We start from the raw sequence: 24,343 nt of genomic DNA, 5'->3' as shown, positions 1-24,343 counted from the left end.
ATGTGTTCTGTCTTTTAAGACAAGTGGAATGACAGCGGCCATTTTTTTTTCAGTTTTAGCCATTTAATTAAAACACTGCAGTGAGAATATTAATACATTGATATTATAGGAAATTAGTCAAGGAAACCAATAATTGCATTAATATTTCCATAGATTTGCTGTTCGTGAGTTAAGGCCAATAATATACATTGTATCAAATGAAAGTGTTAGGGGTTTTTGGCAGATCATGGAAATAGTAGGACAGATACACTTGTTGCTTTGATTGGATAATAATTTAGAGTGTGCTCATCCATTCCGTCACATATGGGGTCATCTTATTATAAACTTACTATGTCTCCAAGTGAAAAGAACAAATAGACAAATGGTAACTTCACTCCATTGCATAGTATCAACCCAGTGAGTTGAGTGTCTTTTTATTTTTCAGAGTCCAATAGTAAAGGACATGCATGAGCTGAGACAACAAGCAGAAGAAATGGGTCTATTTGAGTCCAAGCTATGGTTTTATGCAGCACATCTATCACATATCATAGTATTGGATATACTAGCTTGGCTGTGTCTGTGGTGGTATGGCATTGGGTGGCTCCCGTATATAATCACTACTCTATTACTTACTACAGCACAGGTAGGACATACAGTGGTCTAATAGGGTGGGAGCATGGCCTAGCGGTTAAGGCGTAGGATTGTGAACCCAAGGGTCAAGGGTTCGAATCCCAGGTCCGGCTCTTTGTGTCCTTGAGCATGGCACTTCACTCTACTTGCTGTACATGCATATTTTCTCACATTGATGTAGTGTGCACGTTAAAGAACGTCGCAGGCTATTCGAAAAGAGCAGGGGATCATCCCGGTCATGTTGACTGTACTTCAAAATACACTCATCTACTCTAGGTTCCAGAGTAATAAATAAGTACAGCTTGTCTGTAAGCAGGGCGATAATACTCATACATATGAGGGAGGCACTTATAAGGAAGAAGAAGAAGAAGAATGTTTGAAAATAAACAAACTGTTTGAACAACTCCAGCTCAAATTGTTCAAATTTGTGACCAACTCCAACAAAACCTGGAACAAGTCGCTAGACATGTTTTTGAGTTATAGACCTTAAAGATGATATTCCCATAAAAAATATCAAATTTTAGAATTCTTCATTTCATGGTATTTGACTGTGGGCCAAGTTAGCTCGAGATACTCTAGCTAAAATACAGGTTTACATTTACTATCTTACATTATCTTGCTGTATTTCAGCTAGAGCTCCAAACGACAAGCTTCCGGGTTTTTTTGTTGTTTAATACTGTTACGTAAGATGAAGAAGAAACCCGCCTCGGAGCCCGCCCTACTCATTATTTCATTGTACTTATTGCAATTTGCCTCCACACATTACGTAATCAACACAAAGCTTTTGTGAGGATTAGTGAGTGGATAAGAAATTGACAGTGGAGGATCTGAAGGACACGCCGATTGTTAGTTGTCAATCATGAATTGCCGCAGCGTATTAATATTTTACCGCATGGCATTCCGCAAGCGCCAAGACAGATTAGGCCGTATTTTTGCCAAAGATCATCTCATATAATATGAAGTAAGCTGAATGCGATCTGTACTTTTGTAACATTCCGATCGCTTTTGATCACCTATTATCGGCGAATTTGCTTGAAAACACGTGAGTTCATGTTGTGTAAACATAATTAGCATAGACACAAATGAAATTACGATGCAATACAATGCAATTTGAATGCGCAGCAGATCTATAGAAATAACCTTGCCGGTTTTATGCAGAATTAGACCCTGTCTGGGCAAGTGGACTTTCAAACCCTTGAAAGTACTTATCAAAAAGAGGATTATTTAATCAATAAATAACTATGATAGTCCCTATTCAATCCTGTGTGAGGCAGGAAACTAATTGGCCCATTTCTCAGAATAACAAGTTGGCAAAAATATCAAGGTATCATTTACAAAATTATCCATATTGATTATGAAGTATTGATGCTATTTATATAATTTTGGTATCATTTTAAAGCTTGTTGTCTAGTGCTTACATTTGTATTCAAATTATGAAATGTCAAAAATACGACTTGTTCATGGTTTTGTCAGAGTGGGTCACATTTTGTGTTCATTGTCCTTGATCTAAATTATAAAATTATCTAAATTATATCCAGCCAGATCAGAAAAAACTGGGAAAATCATTTGCTTGGATTGATTTGAGTTTTGTATATAAAGGTGGATATGTAAGTCGCCATGTGTGAGATCTGCTCCACCAAGCTACCTTAAATTTCTGTGAGATGCATTTAACCCAGAGAAAATATCTTACCCTTCCCAGAATCCTTTGCAACATGACGCATTGCCTCATTTCATCAAATGACGCTCCTATTAATTTGTACATGTTCCCTTTGTTTTCATGTTGAGAATAGACTGGCTAAACATGGATTGATAGTCAAGAAATAAACAAATTTTGCAAGATCTGGGTGTGCTCTGTTCATTGAGGTACTTTTGTCACTATCGACCCATGTTGCACTAGATAGAAAATCAGTATAGCAAATTGAAGTGGAAACAATGCATTGTGGGAAGTGTCAGATGGTTGAAAAATTGAATGACTGGAGTTGGACCTCTTGTTTTTGTGTAAATTGACAATGCTAGTAGCACAAAGCAAAGCATGGTCTAAATTAGGGCTGCTAAGAATACGCGATTGCGTTATTTGCGCCGCAATTTGCGTATTTTGGCTCCAATTGCGTTTTTGCAATTTTTTTTTTTTCATGATTTGGAGAGTCCCTGGACCTAACATCAAGTGCTACCATCATATAAAAAAAAATTTAAAAAAAAAAATTTGGAAAAAAGTTACAAAAAAATTACAAGTTTGTATCCAAATGTGACCAATTTGTAACTTGTATTCACTTCAAAATCTATCTAAGATATAAACTTGTGTACAAAACCAATGCATTTTTATATCTTCAATAGACTATGCAGTGAACAAAAGTTACAAATCGGTCCCATTTTTTTTTTTTATGATTGCAGTACTTCACTCTAGGTCAAGGGACTAACACAATTTTTTATTTTTTAATTTTCTGATTTTTTTTTCAAATTTTTTTTTAATGATGGTTGCACTTGATGTTAGGTCCAGGGACTCTCCAAATGCGTGAAAAAAAATTAAAAATCGCGTATTCTTAGCAGGCCTAGTCTAAATGCTACAATGATTTTCAAATCAATGTTTCATTATCCTAAGGATTACATGATATATTGATTTATTGCATATGTTATTGCTCTATATTGATTAAATTATCTGATTTGATTTGATTGATTGATTGATTGATTGATTGATTGATTGATTGATGATAGATAGATAAATATTAATGATTTTCAAATCTGTTTCATGATTAATCAGTTTATTGCTTGATTTGTTATTCTAGAGTAAATAAATGATTTATTGATTTGATTGATAAATTGGTTGATTCATTTGTTGATTGATTGATTGATTGACATGCTATTTATTTTATCCCAGGCACAAGCTGGTTGGCTACAACATGACTTTGGCCATCTATCAGTCTTTCAGAAATCTCGCTGGAATCACTGGTTCCATTACTTTGTGATTGGTGGTATCAAAGTAAGTGTTTTAAGAAAATTTTGTGGGCGAGGGAAGAATAGAAAATGGCTTATGTAGAAAAACTGCCCAAACCACTAGCGTAGCCAGCGGGGGGTCAGGGGGCACCTAAAATGGGGATGGAGAAGCGAAAAATTGGGACGAGGAGAAGGGGAGAAAAGAGAGGAAGAAGGAGAGGAGAAAGAGAAGAAAAGGGAGGAGAGGAAGAAAGGGGAGGGAAAGCGAAGGGGAAGGGAGGGAAATGAAAAGGAAAGGGAAGAGAGAAAAGAAAAAAATAGAGACGGTACTGTTCTGGGTTATTTCTTGAATGGGATCTAAAGATGCCTGTCTATAATTAGACTGCTGTTACTTATATGCTATTTGCATAGTGAATTTATGATTGTTTCAAACAGAATATGAAATGTGATTTTAGGATGTACCTGTTCAGCATAGCACTGATTATATCCTGATTTAAATTCATACCAATGAAGTGTTTGTATTGATGTATTTTCCAGGCAGCATCGGCACATTGGTGGAATTACCGACATTTTCAGCACCATGCTAAACCCAACATGGTGGCAAAAGACCCAGATGTTGATATGCCATACTTATTCCTGCTGGGAGATAAATTACCAAAGATATGGGGTGCTAAACAAAAAGGTTTTATGCCATATAACTACCAAGCCAAGTATTTCTTTTTTCGTAAGTATTGCAGGGTACAAGTACAAGTACACTATAAGGATGAGGGACCATTCACAAACACTTGTTAGGGGGGGGCCTGAAAAATGTTGACCACACATTTCCTGGGAAAATTGAGTTTATATGCTTTTCTATTTTCGAGGTCTATAAAGGGGGGCCCCGAAAAATATTTGCGATGACATTTTTTTAAAGTCCCATTTTCCAAAAGCCATTTGGGATTACAGCATGAAATGTAATTTGCTACTCTCTATCCAATTGAATCTTGTCTGCAAGTTGTATATAATTAAAGACAGAGATAAAAAGAATTTATCGCGTCTGACGTCATCTGTCAATCAAACTCGAGCACGGTTTGTTTACAAGTGTCATGATGATGACTTGCTGATCGCGGCGATATAACCGGTCGCCTTGTTGTTAATTTTGCACTTTCAAACATGCAAACCATCTCAAAAGTTAGGTCTTTATAGTAGGAAACTTTCTTTGGCGAAGGCACCATGTCAACAATGCCTAGAAAAGCTGCCTTTTGCCTTGTAAAAGTACATAATTTTCGCCATTTGCTGCTGTTCCTTTTCTCCAATCAGCACCAGATAGATCGGTCTTCCTTTTACGCGCTATTAACCTGTGTTAACCAGTCAAGGATCGTAATTGACAGTGACATCAGACGCGATAAATTCTTTTTATCTCTGTCTTTAATTATAGTTTAGTACTACATTGTAAATGTTTCTGTTGGGAATTAAGTCTGTGACACTGTGAGCTAGAAAGCTGTAGGGCCAGATGTGACATTTGGTACAAGACTTATTTCGTCCATGTGTACATGATTTTTTGTGGTCCATTAGAGATATGGAGCTCGTATACACATGTTTTAATTACGTAGGTTGTGAGTCATATTAATGATAATAGGTGACAGTACAGTGCACTTTAATACTTTAGAATCAAGAGTCATGCCCGGTGTTCAGGCGAGCATGAGGGGTGCCCCCCCCCCAGGTTTTTACCCTTTTTGGACTAAAAGGTCCATATTTTGTCCACTTTTTACAAAATTCCCCCCCCTTGGGAAAAAAGTCCACTTTTTCAAAATCAGCACCCCCAAATGAAATCCTGCGTGCACGGGCCTGCTGGTGTTCACGCTCTATAGTGTGTCTCGTCGCAAGTTGAGAGAAACGCCATGTTGGATTTCGCAGTGGCAAGTTTTGAATCGGTACGGTTGATGAGGTTGCGTCACCAGCGTATGGACAGGTAGCACTTCTACGCATGTGTGGCGGGATAAGGTTAGCACGCACGATTTGAATCTGCCACTGAAAAATCCAACATCGCATTACTCTCAACTTAAACAAGACAGACTATAGACTATTGGTACACCAAATGTAAACTTCAAAAATGGGTAATGGTTAAATTATTACATTGAGAATACTAAATCTCATTTTTACTGCACCAAAATGAAGACATACAACCTTACAGGGAGTGAACAGAGGTCATGCTAAACTGGAGCAAAAGTTGATTCTAATTATGTTGTGTTGAAGGTACTTAAACTAGTAAAGCCCAGAGATTATTTTCTAAATATGCCGGTTGATTGCCACATGACCTAAAGAAGTGAATTGTTGTGTTGGCCTCACCTGACTGACCATCTAAAACCGGGATTGCTAACTTAATCAATATTGCCAACTTAGCCCCCCTCCCGCTGCCCCAGTTATAGAGAGTGCTTATATTGACATTTCAGGTGCCTTTTAAGCCTTTTCGTCAAAATTCTCCAAAAAGTAGTAACTTGTCTTGTCTTGTCTTGTCTTGTTAATACTGCACCAACCGCCGCCGCTGGGCTATAAATGTGCAGTCCCTCATGCATGCAGTTGCTAAATTAAATTTGTTGGTTGAAGCAGCGACTTGAAGGCCTTTGGATCAGCGGCAGATTTAACAATTAGGCTCTACAAGGCAGCACTTATTTTCAGAACTTATGTGAGGAGTATTTCAAGTCATACATGTAAGAGGTAATTATCTTTGAGATGATAAAGCTGTAACTATTTCATCATCGATTACAGACATGTACTGTTTTGCTTTCAATTTGTTTGTCTTTTCCTCATCTAATCTTATTTTAATTTTCTCTTCATTATTCTTTCTTTTCCTGATTTTGAATTCTTCCATCCATTCATACCCATTAAAGGGATACCCGGGATATTCCTTCTTAGAATCCACCCTTTTAACCCATCCCATGTTTTAGATTCAACTGGAGAAACATAACATGTGGTTGCTGCTACCGCTTGTTTTGAACCTCATGTAATGGTGAGCTTTCATAACTGCATATATTGAGAACTTGTCTCATCTGAAACTCTTTAAGACATTCATTTTAACTTATTTTTGATTACGAGTAGAACTTGTGGAACGATCTACTCATATTATTAGTTCTGCTTTAATCCGAAACTCATCTGAAACTCTTAAAGACATTAATTTTAACTAATTTTTGATTACAAAGTAGAACTTGTGGAACTTTTGTCTCACAAATTCTACTCGTATTATTAGCTCTGCTTGAATGCATTGAGCACTCTGCACAAAGATAGTCATCTTTCTCCAAGTAATTTTTGGTTATTTTTTTTCTAATTGTTTGACTATCAACAACATCGAACTTATGACCTCTGACCAAGCATGCTTGGAAAGCTGTCATTGATGGTATTTTTCTACTAGCCTTTAATATTTCGCACTATTTTGTCAGTACTTCTTACTAGTGGAACTTAACTTTATGAGTATCTAAAGGAAGGTGACCCGATATATTTGGAAAATCAAATTCTTTATAACTTGAGTATAACATAATAATGTTGTCCTTTTCAAGCATTCATGCAAAAAGGACACGTAAATGTTTCTTGTAAATGTGGCTAATTCCTTATGGAATTACTGACATTTATACAGCATGATACTGGTAGTCCACAGTGTTTTATTAATGATAATGATCATGTAATATATTGATATCAAATGAAAGGCCCTATTTTTCTCATTAACATATTGAAATTAGGAGTTCTAAATCTGTGTATTTCCAAAGATATTAATATTATCAAAAACTGTTGAATTAGTCTCAAACGTGGTATACCACAGTCAAGACTATTTTGATAGTTTTTTGATGACTTGTAAAATATACCGATTTGGAACACCAAATTTCAATATATTAATGAGAAAAATATGAGCTTTCACCAGATACCAAAATCTGTATTTTGATGGGGCAAAGTGGGGGATGAGGCTATCAATTGGGTTTCCCACCTTTAATGCTCTGCGTGCTAGCCATAACATAAAAAATCTCAAGTTTTGATATATTTTCTGAAAATATCATGAGTTATCGTAAGAACCACTGAACCAATACTAGCCTCATTTTAATGCAATTTTCATGCTGATTCCAAATATGTTCATGAAAATGTACAATTCTGAAATTTTCGAATTTTGAATTTAAAAAAAAAATAGTCGTCTACTGATGTGTATTTTTCTGTCCCTGACATGTATATCTTGTCTGATTATCATTTCAGTCGGTCCTCCATTGGTGCTTCCAGTATTATTTCACATTGTTAATATAACGTATGTCTTCAAAAGGAAAGTTTGGACTGTGAGTATATTAAAATGCTGTTAACATTTGGAGTAATGCAAAAAAAAAGATATGTGTTTGTATTTAATCTATTGGTGTTAGGCTACTTGTCAAGAGACTACAAAGGCCCAGATGAAATGACATGATAAATGTTGAAATGTCTGATAGACTACAGACATGATGTTACCCCAAACCCAATATCCAAACAGAATTACGTTTCAGTTACAAACAGGTCTATATTACGGATGTAATTTGATGTACTGCATTCCACATAAAATGTTGGTTTGAGTTGAGTATGTACTTTAGCATTGTTTGTTTTCTCCCCATGTTAGGACATAGCATGGACTGTGGTCTATTTTACCAGGCTATTTTGGATGTTTACACCTTTGTTAGGAGCATGGGGTACCTTCTGGATGTATATGCTTGTAAGGTAAGGAGACTGACAAAGTTATTGAAAACATGCTAAGTTGCGAATCACTTCATGATTATTCTGATTATCAATATTCATGTATAACTTTGATAGCTACAATGCTGCTAACACCCACTATGGAAGATATGAACTTAATCTCCCACACAGGGGGTGTACATTTTAAATGGAGTCACCCATTCAGGTAGCCCTATTTGAGATTCACACTCCCTGTGTGGGAGATTAAAATTATGTCTTCCATATGGGTACATGTTTGCCTGGAGTTCAACTGGAAGAGCAACAATGCTGCTACAATTCAACTTCCTTTCTTATGCTTCTTATGAGTAAAGTTTGTGGTTTGGCATCATCAGGAAGATGTCGCAACTTTGAGAGTCGAGTATTCTTGTGATGTGATGGCTATGGTGCTTTCACCCATGTAAAGACAGTAATGTCAGGGTGAATTTAATTGGTGTAGCTTCAAATAGAAGGGTTTGTTTGTTTTTAGGTTTGTTTTTTTGTGCTAGCTTGGGATGAAACTACCAACTATTAATTTTATGTCATGTTTGTTTTTACAAATTTTTGCCCTCTTTGTCCAGTAGCTGCAGTGAACAGTGCTTGACACTGGGCAACACAACCTACCATGTACCACTATACATTTATTTTGTGTGATCACTGAACATACAAAATCAAGAGAACTCAAGAATGTTACTGAGTTGTCTTAAAATACTCACTGTCACAAACATCTAGTAGTAGAAATAGGAAGTTGTCTTCAAAATCTGCCCTCTAAAAACTGGTCTATGCAACTTATAAATAAAAAAGTCCCTGGGCTTCAAATTTTTCAGAAAATGCAGAATGAATTTTACATTTTCAGGTATTGATGTGTTACCATGAATTCAGGAGGAAACATTTAAGTATTGGTGAGCAGTTCAGACTGTCTACATGTATTGTTATTACTTGTGGATGCACACTGATACACAAAATTAGGCTGTTCTATTTAAAATCCACACTACCCCTATGGAAGATTTTGGAAATATCTTCCACAGGTGGTGTATGAATTTCAAATGGAAAGAACACATTATGTAGCTCCATTTGAAACTCACCCTCCCTCTGGAAGATTCAGGTTGAATCTTTCTCAAAAGTGTATGAAATTCAAACTGAGCTGCCTAATGTGTTCATTCCATATGAAATTCATACTCCCCCTGTGGGAGATATTTTTACAGAGGTAGTGAGGATTTTAAATAGAAAAGCCGAGCATGTGAAGAAGAATGTGAGCATGTAAATAGCATGATATTGCACAATATTTGACATTATTATGTGGGTACTTCTAAATGCACAAACTCATCCCTTTAATTCACTTTGATAAGTTAATATTTTGTGCTGCCATGATTGTACCTTTTAATCATACCACTTGAAGAAGCACACAATTTAACATATCGATTGCTGCCCTGTGAACATTTGGCAATTTACACACAGTATATTGTACTCATCTGCACATGGCAGCTATTGCACTTACCCACTTCTGGCACTGAGCAGGTGATATGTTTTGTCAGTGGCCTCAACTTTACCAATCCTTTAATACTTAATTTCTTTTATCCACCACTGTTGCCTTTCATAACGTCATGGGGAAATGTAACCTTCTTTCCTGGAAGAGTCGGGTAGCCTCACCCTTGGTAATCCCATGTCTTGCGAGCACTTTCTTTACTCCATCTGCCCACCTCTTCCTTGGTTTTCCTCTAGTTCCAACTATACCAATCCTATGCTCCAATATGTGTTGTGCTAATGAAATTCATTTGAGCACCTTTGTCCACTGGAAAATATGGAATATTGATGTTGTATTTTACTGTAAATTACAGAAATAATTTGCCTATGTAGTAGATTCTGTTTACACCTGGGTACCCTCCATCCCATGTATGTTTAAACCTGATTTGCATGTGTGATCACCCAACCCAGGGGATGTGCAAGTATTACTTGCTTTATTTTTTGAAAATACATTCATGAGAGCATGGATCAAATATGGCATGATAAAGTTTGTTTGTTTGTTTGTCACTCCATGTGAAGACACATTGGGGTCTTGATGGGACCAGGCTCCAATAAAATTCTTAAGCCTATATAAGCATGCTGGCCTGACAGATTTGAAGATAAAGAACATGGAAAAGGAAGCCACATAATAAACAGTTTTTTTATTAAATTAAAATTTGTCAAAACCAATCAAAGAAACTTACATAATTTTCTTGCTGACAGTTTCGTCAGTGAACCACTGACTTTATCGAAGCTTGTTAGAGAGAGTGACAGAAAAGCATGATGGATCAAAGAGTCAATACAGATCAGGAGGAGGGGGTGTGGAGTGATGAACAGAGACAATGTGGTCTACAATCTTAGTCATGTTTGCTATTCACTTTTGGAGACTACAATTAAGACTAACATCACTCCCGGAAGTGACATAACTTCCCGCCAGTCATCAGCTGTGGGATCACAACATCAGCAAGCTTCGACAAAGTCGATGGTTCACTGACGAAATTGTCAGCAAAAAAAAAAAATGATACGTTTCTTCGATTGGTTTTAACATATTAAAAACTATTTATTTTGTAATAACCAAACCTGATGAACCTGTTTCAAAAAAGAAAGCCACTCCCAACAATCATGTGGATAATTTACTATCAGCCTTTGGATCAAGCTAAAGGAAATGCTTAATCCAATCTCATCTGCCATTTCCTACCTGAAAGTCAAAATAGTCACGCATCATTGTACTTTGTTATCCATAGGTTACTTGAAAGTCATTGGTTTGTATGGGTGACTCAGATGAGTCATATCCCTATGACAATAGACAAGGATCAAGATAAAGACTGGTTTACATCTCAGCTACAAGCCACCTGTAATGTGCGCCAATCTGCTTTCAATGACTGGTTTACTGGGCATCTCAACTTCCAAATTGAGCACCAGTAAGTGATTTGTTTGTTATAAGTTTTGCTACAGGGATATGTAGCTGGCACAACATTTTGATTTCATAGAAACTAGGGCTCATCCGAAATGGCATTTATCTACCGATCCAATATCAATTTTATGATAGTTTTCAGCGGCTTTGGAGAACCACTGGACCTATTCTGAAATGCCAGGATCATTCACAGTTAATTCGAAAAAAAAATATGACAACATTACAGTTTGTTATCCTTAATATGCAAACCTTTAAATGTTTACCTCTTCATCTATCACATATTTTAGATGCATTGGTTTTCCATGCATTTATAATAGTGATAGATGAAGAAGTAAACACAAGTTAAAGTTTGCATATTAAGGATAACAAACTGTAATTTTTTTCTAAATTTCTTATCAAAGTAACTATGAATGATCCAAGAAGCTCAAAATAGGTTCAGGGGTTTCCCAAATCTGCCAGGAATTTCAAAAATTCAAACCAATTCCTTGCTTAGGGTGTTTTTATTTGCCAGTAAAATCCTTGTTTAGGGTTAGTTTGACACATTTTCGACATCCTAGCTTAGGGTCACTTTTTAAAGTCAATTCACGCGGATGCTTACAACTTTTATACATGAGTGGTCCCCGGGCCCCTTCTATGTGCTGTTGACCTATGGGTCAAGCGTCCTGTTGTCAAGACCGTTGATCAGCCAATCAGTGTGATTGTTAATCACTTCTGTTTTACACTCAATGCACAGCACGGACCACAAAAGTAATACTTTATATACTGCTTATTAGGTTTGTTACTGCAGGCACATGCCCAGGGACTCAGCCCCTGGGTTTAAAAACAAATCAGCCTAATTAGCACATTTCAGCTCTTTATGTATGCTCCCAACCCCCAGGGTGGTTTAAAATTTCAGGCACACCCACAGCATTGCATAGTTCAAAATCTTCTCTTTCTATTTGAGGCTTATACTATTTTGTAACATTTTATTTCATTGCATAATGTAGTTTGTTTCCGACCATGCCAAGGCATAATTTCTGGAAGATTGCCCCGTATGTAGAGAGGATGTGTACAAAACATGGCATAGAGTATCAGCAGAAAGGACTTCTCACAGCATTTGCTGATGTTGTTAGGTAAGGCCTTCATTTAATGAGAGTAGAAAACAAATAGACCTTTTCAGTTGTTGAAAATCTTCGAAAATTGGTTCAAAAAGATGGCGTGTGCTGTAAACTAAATCACTATAATATTTTGCAGTAAACCTATTTTAAGTGTACATCGCATATCTACTGTGTTGAAACACACTTATCTCTGATTGGCTGCTGAGGTGACCTGCTGTTGCAAAGTGGAAATTTATGAATGAACTTTGTGCCGTACATGTTGTTAGCTGTGACTTTGCAACATCACAGTAGTTAGTAGTGCGCGCTCGTCAAAGGTTTACTGCAAAATATTATACAACCAATATAATGATCAGTTTGTAGCATGGTGTGATTGTTCACTACAACCATATAATGCGTTGCCCTTACTTGTTACAGCATATTTTGATGCTTGCACATGATTGGTGTTTTTATAAATGTCCTCCTGTAGAGGTCTATAGCCTGATTGCTCATTGCTATTATTGTTTTAAGTACTTTTTGAACACTCTAGTCTTTGGAGCACTTGGTGCCTCTTACTTTTTTACAAGATTTTTTACAAGTTTCCTTATACAATAATCAAAATAGAACTTTATAAAACAATTTACTATACCATTTTTTCACCCTGATGTGGCAGTGACGTCAATGCATTGAAGCAGCTGTTTCGCTCACACATCTATGCGTCGTCTTTAAGCACATGCGTGTGTCACCAGTGCTTTGAGCGAATGCTAGCAATTTGAGGCTGCGCCCAATGAAATGCACACTAACGTCACTGTTACATCCTGGTGAAAAATGGTATGACAATGTGGACAAACAAACAACTATACAAAAATACACTGGCAGGAGAGGCCCAATACAATGTTGTGAAGGGTTCAGGGACACAGATGATCTAGGATTGTCAACTGAAAGTGAGCTCACTATAGGCTGTATCAAAAAAATGTTGGTACACATCAGTTTCTTGTAGTTATGTACAAGATTGGTACAGCCAAATGCAACATAGAATGCACTTCATTTTGTAGATAAATGATATAAAAATCATAAATATTTTAAGAGGGCCCAATCTTGCACTTGAAAGTAGCAGGCTTTTTAATGAACATCAGAGCTGATCTTTTCATTTTTATACACACTTAGATAGCGAGAACCAATTTCTCAATATTTGAGCACAAACACCGCTAGCTCAGGTACCGCACCATTGTTTTTAGTTGTGACTGATTAAGATGCTATTGTCTTTGTTTTATTTACACTGTAGATCACTAGAACATTCGGGACAGCTGTGGTATGAAGCCTACCATGAAATGCCTTAATACCATATGCCTGGTTAACAAGTGTCACAGCAACAACAGGGAAAATTCCAAAGCAACGACAGGAAAATAAGAATACCAATGATTAGACAGCAGAGCAGGTGATACTCCAGTGCTTCTTAGCTTTTACAATTGATAATAATATTGATCATATGTGATGCGATCAAGCAAAATGAGTCTGATGTCGATCAAAATCAAAATTCAGTTTTAAATTTCATTACATGAGCCATTCTCAGCGCTTTATTTTGCTGAAAACGCCATCATAATTAGACTTACCGTTCTTGAGATATGGCCATTTCTGTGTTGCTCAGAACAATAAAATATAAAGGAAGTTGATTTCTAATATTGGCTATATCTAAAAATCAATATATCCGACATCCAACTAATTTTGCTTGATCACACCACATATGATCGTGCATGAAATATTTGCTGCAAAATTAAAAACATGGTGCCTAGATATAATAAGTTGAGAGATAATGATATTGCATTTCTATAGTTATTTTCAACTTACAAATTCAAGATAATTTGCAAATATTAGTGATGATGAAAAGTGTACAGTGTACAAAAAATAAACTATGTTGACTCTAGAATTCCATGTTGACACCAAGTCAAAAGTCACTCAGCTTTTATTTTGTTGTGTGATTTAAATTTAGCAAAATCTTTATCAAAGGTGATAACATTCTGATAGGATCAATAGCTTAGACCACCTAAAAACTTGTAATAAAACATTGTATACCACTAAAGCATTATCTAACAGTCATATGTGATTATGTCAACATGTTAGTTAGAGTGTAATAGATTCTATTAAAATAAGAATTACTTGTATATCGTAATTCTAAAGTAAATTATTTAACAAAATGCCTTTCTTTCATTGCTGATCAAAATGTGCTATGTTGCTCAAGTAATAATGCAAGATGTTGTAGATAAATAAAAGTATTAGAATTATGTATTAGGGTGTGTAAATGTGTGTGCTAAGGCGTTTTTTGGTTATATGGATTTTTGTAAATGCTTCTTAGCAGCTGCAATGTGTATTTATTTTTGAAAGATCAAAACATTTGATGTTGCACAAGTAATAATATAAGATTTTACAGTTCACACAGAAAGAAGTTGACTTCAAATTTGACATCAAATTCATATTGCGACCAAAGATTAGCATACATTATTTTCTAATGGGGTGTTTACACTAAGCAAAGCACAAAGTTGACTTAAAAAAAGTGAATTTGACTTTCACGCCCTCTCTTACTTGTTCAATTGCAAGAACGAATAAACTTCTGGGTCATCCTGGTGATTTTGTACAAAACCCTGCAAAGCTGCAAAGTCAATACAAGAAAATGCAAAACTTCTCGGAAGTTCAAATTTTAAACAAAAAATCCTGGCAAGGTGTCTAAAGACAACATGTTCGATGGACCCCACCAACCAATTAAAAAAAAACCTTGCTCTATGCATTTAAAATCGGCAACTTTTTGACCTAAATTGGATCGTAAATGGCTGTATGCATGTAAAATGAACTGATTTTGGCAAAAATATTTTGATGTTGTTTACTTGACATGTTGCCTAGTAATACTGGAAGTAAGTGATTAACACAGTGGTCAGTTGGCGGTCATGCTGATCACTTGTTAAACAACCATATGATGAACTTGAATTCTAATTACGTGTTCGTTTATACTGCTTAAGTCGGCTTTAAAGTTGATTTTGAATTCGATAAATGTTGCTCCGGGTCGTCATTTCAAGTCAGCTTCTGAAGTCAAGTTCAAAATGCGGCGACCCTGTTTACACACAAATGAAGTCAAGTCAACTTCAGACTCTGTGTAAACTGGGTCTTTGTAGATAAAGAAAAGTATTAGAATTATGTATTAGGGTGTGTAAATGTGTGTGCTAAAGCGTTTTTGGGTTTATATGGATTTTTGTAATGTTTCTTAGCAGCTGCAGTGTGTATTTATTTTTATATCAAGACATATGTACAAAAATACTCTTAGATATGCTAGCATGTAATATAAAGTTAATGTAAATAACTTGCTTTATAATGCTCAGTTTCTACACAATGGAAGTCACAAGCCCAAAACACTTGCAAATGCCCAATCACTTGTGCCTTGTGTTATGAGATATTTGATGCTTGAAGACAAAACTAAGACACGGTAGACACTTAGATATTTAATGCTCTGTGTGCTGGTTATAGGCTTTGATATAGAAGGTCTATGTAGATTACAAGAAATTAGTGAATTTAATTTTTTTTTAATGTTGAAGTTTTTTGATACATCAGCATGTGTGCAAGTTTTTTAATTCCTTCATATCTTTTTGCATCTTCGGAATGACTGGTTTTGAGTAGTGACTATTTAATAGTTCATATTACATGTAAAAGGAGAAATGTAAGTATACTTTTGTGAAATCTTGTGTCAAGGTATTATTATATCGACTGCTCAGTGCCAGAAGTGGTTAAGTTCAATAGTTGCCTTGTGAACATTTGGCAATTTACACACAGTATATTGTATGTATCTACACATGGCAGCTATTGCACTTACCCACTTTTGGCACTGAGCAGTCGATATGCTTATCACAGGAGCACCAACCTCAATTGTATAACTTTAACAATGACTATACACAGTGTGCCTCGTCTCAGGTCAAGTTGAGAGGAACACCATGCTGGATTTTCTGTGGCAGATTTGAATCAAGTACAGACAAATTGTCTGTCTACTTGTGTGTATATACCTGTAGAATTAGGTTAGCACACACAATTCAAATCTATCACTGCAAAATCCAACACGGAGTATGGGAATCAAGTCTTGATGCAGGGGCATAGCAAGGAGGGGACAGGGTGGATGAAGTCCATGGGCCCTGAGGGTTCAGGGGCCCAAGCAAATGCGAAAATGACATAAATGCTGATGAAGAAGACATTATGGGGCCCACACTGCTCCTTGTCCATGTGCCCCCAAGGCTCTTGCTACGCCCCTGTCCTGATGCCAAAGTGGGGGAATAAGGCTCACCTTTAGCATTATTCCTTATTTGACCTCTTTCTCATCATTTCTTGTTTTTGGTCTGAGTGACCTAGCTGCACATAGGCCAATCATTCTGACTCATTTGTTTTGCTGTTTTCTGTAGTGCAAATATGTAATCAAAGAAACACAGATCCTGTGAGAAGTTGACTTCAGTTGCGATATCAAATTCAGATTATGTTTAAGGATTAGTATACAAATATATACTGCCATGAGAGGTTCTGGTTAAAACTATGGGCCCGAGGTGAGGAATTGATCTCAACGAGAGACCATAGTTTTAACCAGAACCTCGAATAAAGGCAGTATATATTTGTTTTATATACTTCATTAATATATCATTGTTCATTGATTGGTTAAAAGAAAATTATTTGACATTTGGACTCTCCAGCTTCTATCCTGAGTAAACAGCACGACCAATTTAAGCACAACCTATATTTTGCCCTTCAAAAAAATCAAATAGGCTAAAATCTGGCTAACCAATTACAGCAGCGCGAATTCACGCTATGGCAGTTTTGCGTGCATGAACTGTTCCGTCGCATCAAATGCGCGCACGCAGAAGGCATGGTCAAAAGTACTATTTACGGCTTGGCGGTACTATTTACGGCTCATCCGGGACATTGAAAATACTATTTACGGCTTGGAGGTACTATTTACGGATAGGAGTACTGATGGTAGAACTATTTTTGGTCATGTGATCCACTTTTAACCAATCAATGAACAAGAATATATTAATGAAGTATAGAACATAAATTATTTCTTGATGGGTAGTTTACACGGTGGTTTACTTCAAACCAAATTATGAATTTGACTTTTATGTCATCACTTGCTGATGCTTCAAATAATCATTATGATGTCAACTTTTAATTGAAGACAAGTTGGAATTCAGACAAAAGTTGCTCCGGGTCGTCATTAGACTTCTGAAGTCAAGTTCCATTAGGTAGAGGCGCCCTACACATTGTCATCATCCCTATATCTTCATGTTAAAAATTGCCATGATAGTACAGCGAATCCTCTCGTTTTTTAACAGCTACGCATCGCAATTTTGTTCGAGATAGGCCGAGCGACTCAGGCTGAGCATACCATGACTATCATATGAGATACCACAGCGTTTCTATATTCTACACATTATTACGATTTGTGCATGCTCTAGTACCCCATATGATGTTTCTATTACAAGAAAAAAATGTGTTTCCAGGTAAAACAAGGGTTTTGTTTCCAGTACACTCACTCGAAAAGCAGTACACTAATTAGCGGGCCTTGCGGCTTGCTGTGGATATCTTTTACTGCATTTTTAATGTAAAAAATTTGAAATCCAATATAAAAATTGAGATATATTTAATCTTGAGAATGACAATTATACTTTGTAGGTATAAAGGAACGCGTTTAGCCCATTTAGTTAAGTTCCTATAACACAATGCATATGTAAACTTTCTTTATCTGTGTCAATAATAGAATATTAATTTCAATAAAGTATTGAGCTGTATGGAAAAAAACCATTTATAATGTGCCCTATTTAGCGTTAGCTTTGGATATTTAATTTTTAATTATCAAATGCCCAAACCTAACATTAAGGCACCTCCACCTAATAAAAATGTGGCGACCTTGTTTACACACAAACAAAGTCAAGTTCAAATTCAACTAAAGTCAATCTCTTAAATTGCAGTGTAATAAAACTGTATATAAAATTATAGTAATTAATGAAATAAATAATAATATGTAATAAAACTGTATATAAGATTATTCAGGGCCATAGCAAGCAGGGTGGCAGGGCAGTCATGATTGCTACATTGTTGAGTATTTTCACAGATTCTTAATCTGTGGTATTTTATAATATATTTCTGTATAACATAATTTCAATTTTGACAGAAACCTTCATTTTGACTGCCCCAATATTGTTTACCTTGCTATGGCCCTGAGATCAGTGGCATAGCTAGGGGTTGTAGCACCCGGGGGAAAGGATATTATTAAATAGATTAGTGCCCCCTTCCTGAAATATTTCTGTACCACTTTGGTTGTAATCAAGTTGAATTTTAAACGATCTTCCAAAATTTATGTTGAAATTTGAGCAAAGCATGCTAAAATTGTGACTTTCACTGCTTGGAGGAGGGACAGAATCGATCTATGTGGTGCTGAATTGGTCAATTTGGAACCCCATTATGACAACACCCAGGGCACATGCCCTTCCTTTCCCCCAAGCAATGCCACTGCCAAGATTATTTAAATAGACAAATTTAATTTGAGCTGAAGAGCTAAAACCTTCTAAAATAGGGACCAACTATTATTATTTTTACTGAAATATCAAATCGATTGCAGCTTTTGAGCTTGAAGGAAGAAATAAAAAATAAATGTGTGCCTTGTTATGTTGATAATATGTCATTGTTTGATGAGTGATTTATTGATTTATATTAGTAATGTCACATAAATTCAGTGTTGTCAATCTGTCTTGAAAAGTGGGGCCTGAATTGTCAAGATGTGTCTGATAAAAGAACAAACAAATTACTCTTTTTGTCCCAAAGTAGGGGACAGGTCCCCAGGGAGAGACCCTTAGCCAGTTGATGCAATGATCCACTAAACCTTCAAAGGTCTAATTTCTGAGGACATAATATAAAATGTGTCAAAAAATCTCATAAGCTCAATTTTCTGAATCAAAATAAGACCACAACAAAGTCCACTTTTGAAAGAATTACTACAATTTCTACATGTAAGTTCATTTGTCCTGAAAATATCCACACTTTGTAAGTAATAATAATAATAATAATAATAATAACGAACATTTATATAGCGCAATATATCTGCGATCCCAGAGCGCTTTACAATACAAAGCAATATAACAAAAACTAATATCTACACCCTAAAAATACCTTAAATCTACACAACAATATAAAGCAAAATATGAGTAAAATAGGTGGAATCGAGGCAATTTACATTTATATTAGTAATGTCACATAAATACAGTGTTGTCAATCCGTCTTGAAAAGTGGGGCCTGAATTGTCAAAATGTGTCTGATAAAAGACTTTATGGTCTTATTTTGATTCAGAAAATTGAGCTTATGAGATTTTTTGACACATTTTATATTATGTCCTCAGAAATTAGTACCCCCAACCAAAAGAGTGATCATTGGATGAAAAGGCCTCACACTTTGGACCCCCCCCCCCTTCCCCCAGACAAATCTCTTCAGTGTAGAAGTCTGCCCAAAGAGTGATCATTGGATGACTAAAGAAATTACATCAATACAACACTTTTTTTTGACAAATCCCAGCAAGCACAAAACCATATTTTTAAACTGGTTATATTTTGGGTTTTGGTTTGGTAAAAACATGTTAATAACATTCTGTTGGGTTTTAAAACGTTTTGTATAAAAATACACCACAACAATTTTTAGATATCAAAATGTAATTGTAAAATTTGTTTTTGCAACCATTGTTTACCAAATATTTCGTCAACACATAACATTATGTTAGAATATTTTTCATTAAAGACCCATTCAGTGATCCCAGCGGAAGTGTGAAAAAATTCAAATTGTTTATAAATTGCTTAAAAGTGAGGATAAGTCATTCAAATTGTCATTTGGTATTTTTGAAATAACAAATTTGGCGTAAAACAAAGAAAACAGCAGTACTGAGTCAGTACTGCTGTTTTCTGTACTACTGACAAAGTTGAAGCCCCATTCAAATACATGTAGCTAATTTAGATACTGTCAGCATGGTCCAGGGGCGTAGCCAGCTTTCTTGGTCAGGGGGGGGCAAAATAAAATTTTTGGGGCACAGATGAAAAAAATTGCAGTTGCATCATACAATATATAGAGACTGTATGTCTTTGAGTTTCCCGAAAAGGGCCTTATTGGGATGATGTGCGCGCGTAGCGCGGAGAATTTTTGTATTTTACACTATTTTGGCCCTGGATTTTGCTAGTAAAGGGGCTCCTTGGCCTTTTTCTTTTCCTTTGCCCTCCTGATTTTCTATTTCATTTTTTGTCAGAGGGGCACTTTTTCTTTCATTTTTTTGTCGGGGGCACTCTGCCCCCCGCTGGCTACGCTACTACCCCCCCTGCTGGCTACGCTACTGGCATAGTCAGTATCTAAATTACAGATTTGTGTAAAATGTGTTATTTTGTCTTAAATACACGGCTTTCGGCTGAACCACTAGCAGGTTATGTTAGCACATAGATGACAATGACAAGGTACCAAAATCTGAATTTTGATGATTTTTACGATCGTCCGGATGAGCAAATCACTATTTTATTTTTTGTCAGAGGGGCACTTTTTCCCCCTGCCCCCCCCCCACCCCCACCCCCGCTGGCTACGCTACTGGCATAGTCAGTATCTAAATTACAGATTTATGTAAAATGTGTTATTTTGTCTTAAATACACGGCTTTCGGCTGAACCACTAGCAGGTTATGTTAGCACATAGATGACAATGACAAGGTACCAAAATCTGAATTTTGATGATTTTTACGATCGTCCGGATGAGCAAATCACTGAATGGGTGTTCAAGAATGTTTTTGAATGTTACTAAAACGTTTTATATGCCTGTTACTTTACCATTTTTATAACTGGACATTGAACATTTTCTGCCAACCTTTTCAAAGTATGACAGAGCTACATTATCGAAACAATAATGCCAAGTGGGATTAAGATATTGATAAAGTGTTTATTAAATGGTATTAACAACATGTTTATGTTGCCGATATAAACACACCAACATGTGTTAATATATTCATATAAACACTTTCAAGTGTTTAAAAACTTCAGTTTGTTTTTAGAGTGTTAACGTTTGTTTTTAGAGTGTTAACGTTTGTTTTTAGAGTACTAGTGCACCTGCAGCTGCGAGAGCCCTGATGCTGTGAGAGCACTGGCATGATAGTGATACTGTTTGACCCCAGATGACCTTTGACCTCGGATGACCTCTGTGTAATTTTTTTTTTTCATGCCCCCCTCATACAAAGGATTGCACCTATCAAGTTTAAGGCCAATAGGGCAAAGTTTAAATGTAGCCCCTACATGACCTTTGACCTTGGTTGACCTCAATTTTGTTTTGCGCATATATTCCCCTCGTATCAAGGATTCCACCCACCAAGTTTGAGCCCGATACGACAAAGTTTGAAATCCATGACCTTTGACCTTTGACCTCGGATGACCTCCATATAATGTTTTTTATGCTCCCCTCATACAAAGGTTTCGACCCACTAAGTTTGAGCCAGATCGGACAAAGTTTGAGATTTGACCCCTACGTAATGACCTTTGACCTCGGTTGACCTCGATTTTATTTCGTGCATATATTCCCCTCGTATCAAGGATTCCACCCACCAAGTTTGGGCCCGATCGGACAAAGTTTGAAATTTTGACCTTTGACCTTGACCTCCGATGACCTTCAAAACCACATGGCCAACATGCTTTTCCCAATACCTATCAATATCCAAAATTTCAGCACGATGCGTCGAAGTGCGGCGAAACGCATAGCTGGACAGACAGACAGACAGATAGATAGATAGATAGACAGATAGAGACCGCTTATTATTTTATTAGTATAGACTAGTGCGCCTGTTGCTGTAATAGCCCTTTAGCTATTAGGGGGTATGTGGGCACTTATTGGGGTATGTGGGCGCTTATTGGGGTAGGGGCGCTTAAAGAAATCATTTTTAGCAATGAATGCTGGGAAGACACTATATAGCATATTTGCAGCAATGCATTCTGGGTAGACATTTACAGTGCATTTCAAATTGGGCATGTAGCCAAAAGCTGAATGAAACTTGTCCAGAGTTGCCCATTACACATCTTTGTATCCACTTGCTGCTGCTTTTGCTATCCAGTTGGGGTATTTTCCCCCCTAGATGACCTTTGACCTCGAGGGGGCCCTTCGAAAACCACCCGGTTAACTTGCTTTTCCCGTCACCTATCCATATCCGAAATTTCGGCTCGATGCGTCGAAGCACGGCGGAACGCATAGCCGGACAGACAGACAGACAGACAGATAGACAGAGACCGGCTATTATTTTAGTAGTATAGATGGTAGATGATTGAAATAAAAATTCCTTTAAAAAAGGAATGGGGCGCCCAAATTATGTGAGCTTGGACGTGACGGTGAATTCCATGGTGTGTAGATTTGGTATTATAATGATTTTTCTAGGGAAGAGTAGAAGATGATCAAATGCAAGAGAAATGTGTTTGATTGGGGAAGGTGTATGACAGGGCCGTTTTGGATGAAATAAATGGGATTGAAGATTTCGTGTCAATTTGCGATTATGTGGGGTGGGGGATTTCTGTTTTTGGGACCTATTGTAGTGAGGATATTGCTTTGGATATTGAATATTGTTGAATTTCGTTATGCAGGGGTATATGATGAATAGTGCTTGGACGTGATATGGTGAATTCCATGGTGTGTAGATTTGGTATTATATAATGATTTTTTTAGGGAAGAGTAGGAAATGATCAAATGCAAGAGAAATGTGTTTGATTGGGGAAGATGTATGACAGGACCGTTTTGGATGAAATAAATGGGAATGAAGCTTTCGTGTCAATTTGCGATTATGTGGGGTGGGGAAAAGTTCTGTTTTGGGGACCTATTATAGTGAGGATATTGCTTTGGATATTGAATATTGTTGAATTTCGTTATGCAGGGGTATATGATGAATAGTATAGAAGACACAAATAAGTAAGCTCCCCTGGCAAAATATGGGGGGTATCCCACCACCCGGGATCTACGCCTATGTTGACCAATAGAAAACGTAAGTTTTTTTTATAAATGTATAACGTCTGTGATACATATCATCTACTTGCTAATACACTGAAAATCAAATAGAGATGAAGGATAAACAGGAAGAGTCTTTCAAAATGACACAGTTCACGAATCAGGTGTATAGTCATTTGTTGTAACTTTCCATTTTCATATCTAACCTACTCTGCACTAAATCTTACAATAATTCGTGATTTGAGGCATGATACTTACATCCTGACTCTGACATATAGGCCTATAACTCCCCAGCAAACAAACTTTCCAAGTCAATTATACCATGCAAATAATAACATTTGGCCTACTAGAGCTCTAATTAAGATAACATCTAATTAAGCAAACATTACTGTTCCCATGATAGATAAGCATGTTGTGGATCCTAGTGTATGGTCAAATGTCACCGTCTATTGGGTTCTAAGACACACGGTAAACTGGTGGAAGGCATACAAAGGTCAAAGGTCTGGATTTTATTAGGTGTTTTTATAAGTCCATTAATTTTGTATTTTAAACAAAGAATATACGCTCAACATTTTATCCCGTGCATATCAGAAAACAATAATAAGATAAAATCCAAGCAAATTGTGGTTTTATTTCTGAGTTGGGCATTTGGGCATAATTTTAGCAAAACAATTGCGAAGTAAATCTAGCAAGAGTGAAATTAGAAGCTTTTCACAAAGTCATGCCTATATATGGGGCGCCCGCCTTATATATGGGGCGCCCGCTTAAGGCGGGCGCCCCAAAAAAGGGTCACTCATTGCATGCCCATACACTGCATGGCAGCCCCCTATAAATAAATGAAATCCAAAAAGGGCTATTTTTTGCTCATTTTTTCCCAATAAAAAGGTCCAAAAGTGGTAGAAAAAGTTTCAAAATGGCCCCTTTTTGGGCGAAGCATTTTTCGTCCTTATTGCGATGGGTTTTGGCATACTTATTTCCTCACAGCGTTGCAGAATAAAAATAAAATAATCGTGCTGTCTATGTAATCAGGAAGCTACAGAGGCGATAGTGTACATTTAAATTTGTCATTACTACTTCATGTTGATATTCAAACAGTGCTATAAAGT

General features: G+C 36.6%; 1 protein-coding gene across 2 annotated transcripts in view; it reads left to right on the top strand.

Annotated features, from left to right (window-relative positions):
• Positions 1-16,683, top strand: part of LOC140155311 (acyl-CoA 6-desaturase-like) — a 32,882-nt gene extending 16,199 nt beyond the window's left edge. For both annotated transcript variants that reach the window (XM_072178097.1, XM_072178098.1), the window contains exons 4-11: positions 425-622; positions 3,485-3,586; positions 4,078-4,264; positions 7,756-7,832; positions 8,144-8,241; positions 10,980-11,156; positions 12,136-12,261; positions 13,508-16,683. In XM_072178097.1, coding sequence (XP_072034198.1) covers positions 425-622; positions 3,485-3,586; positions 4,078-4,264; positions 7,756-7,832; positions 8,144-8,241; positions 10,980-11,156; positions 12,136-12,261; positions 13,508-13,562 — 1,020 coding nt within the window. In that variant the 3' untranslated portion in view covers positions 13,563-16,683. The remainder of the gene's footprint in view (positions 1-424; positions 623-3,484; positions 3,587-4,077; positions 4,265-7,755; positions 7,833-8,143; positions 8,242-10,979; positions 11,157-12,135; positions 12,262-13,507) is intronic.
• Positions 16,684-24,343: the final 7,660 nt, after the last annotated feature.

Source organism: Amphiura filiformis, chromosome 6 (assembly GCF_039555335.1).
Source record: "Amphiura filiformis chromosome 6, Afil_fr2py, whole genome shotgun sequence".
In the NCBI taxonomy this organism is placed as follows: Eukaryota; Metazoa; Echinodermata; class Ophiuroidea; order Amphilepidida; family Amphiuridae; genus Amphiura; species Amphiura filiformis.
This window is presented reverse-complemented; position numbering and strand designations above follow the sequence as displayed.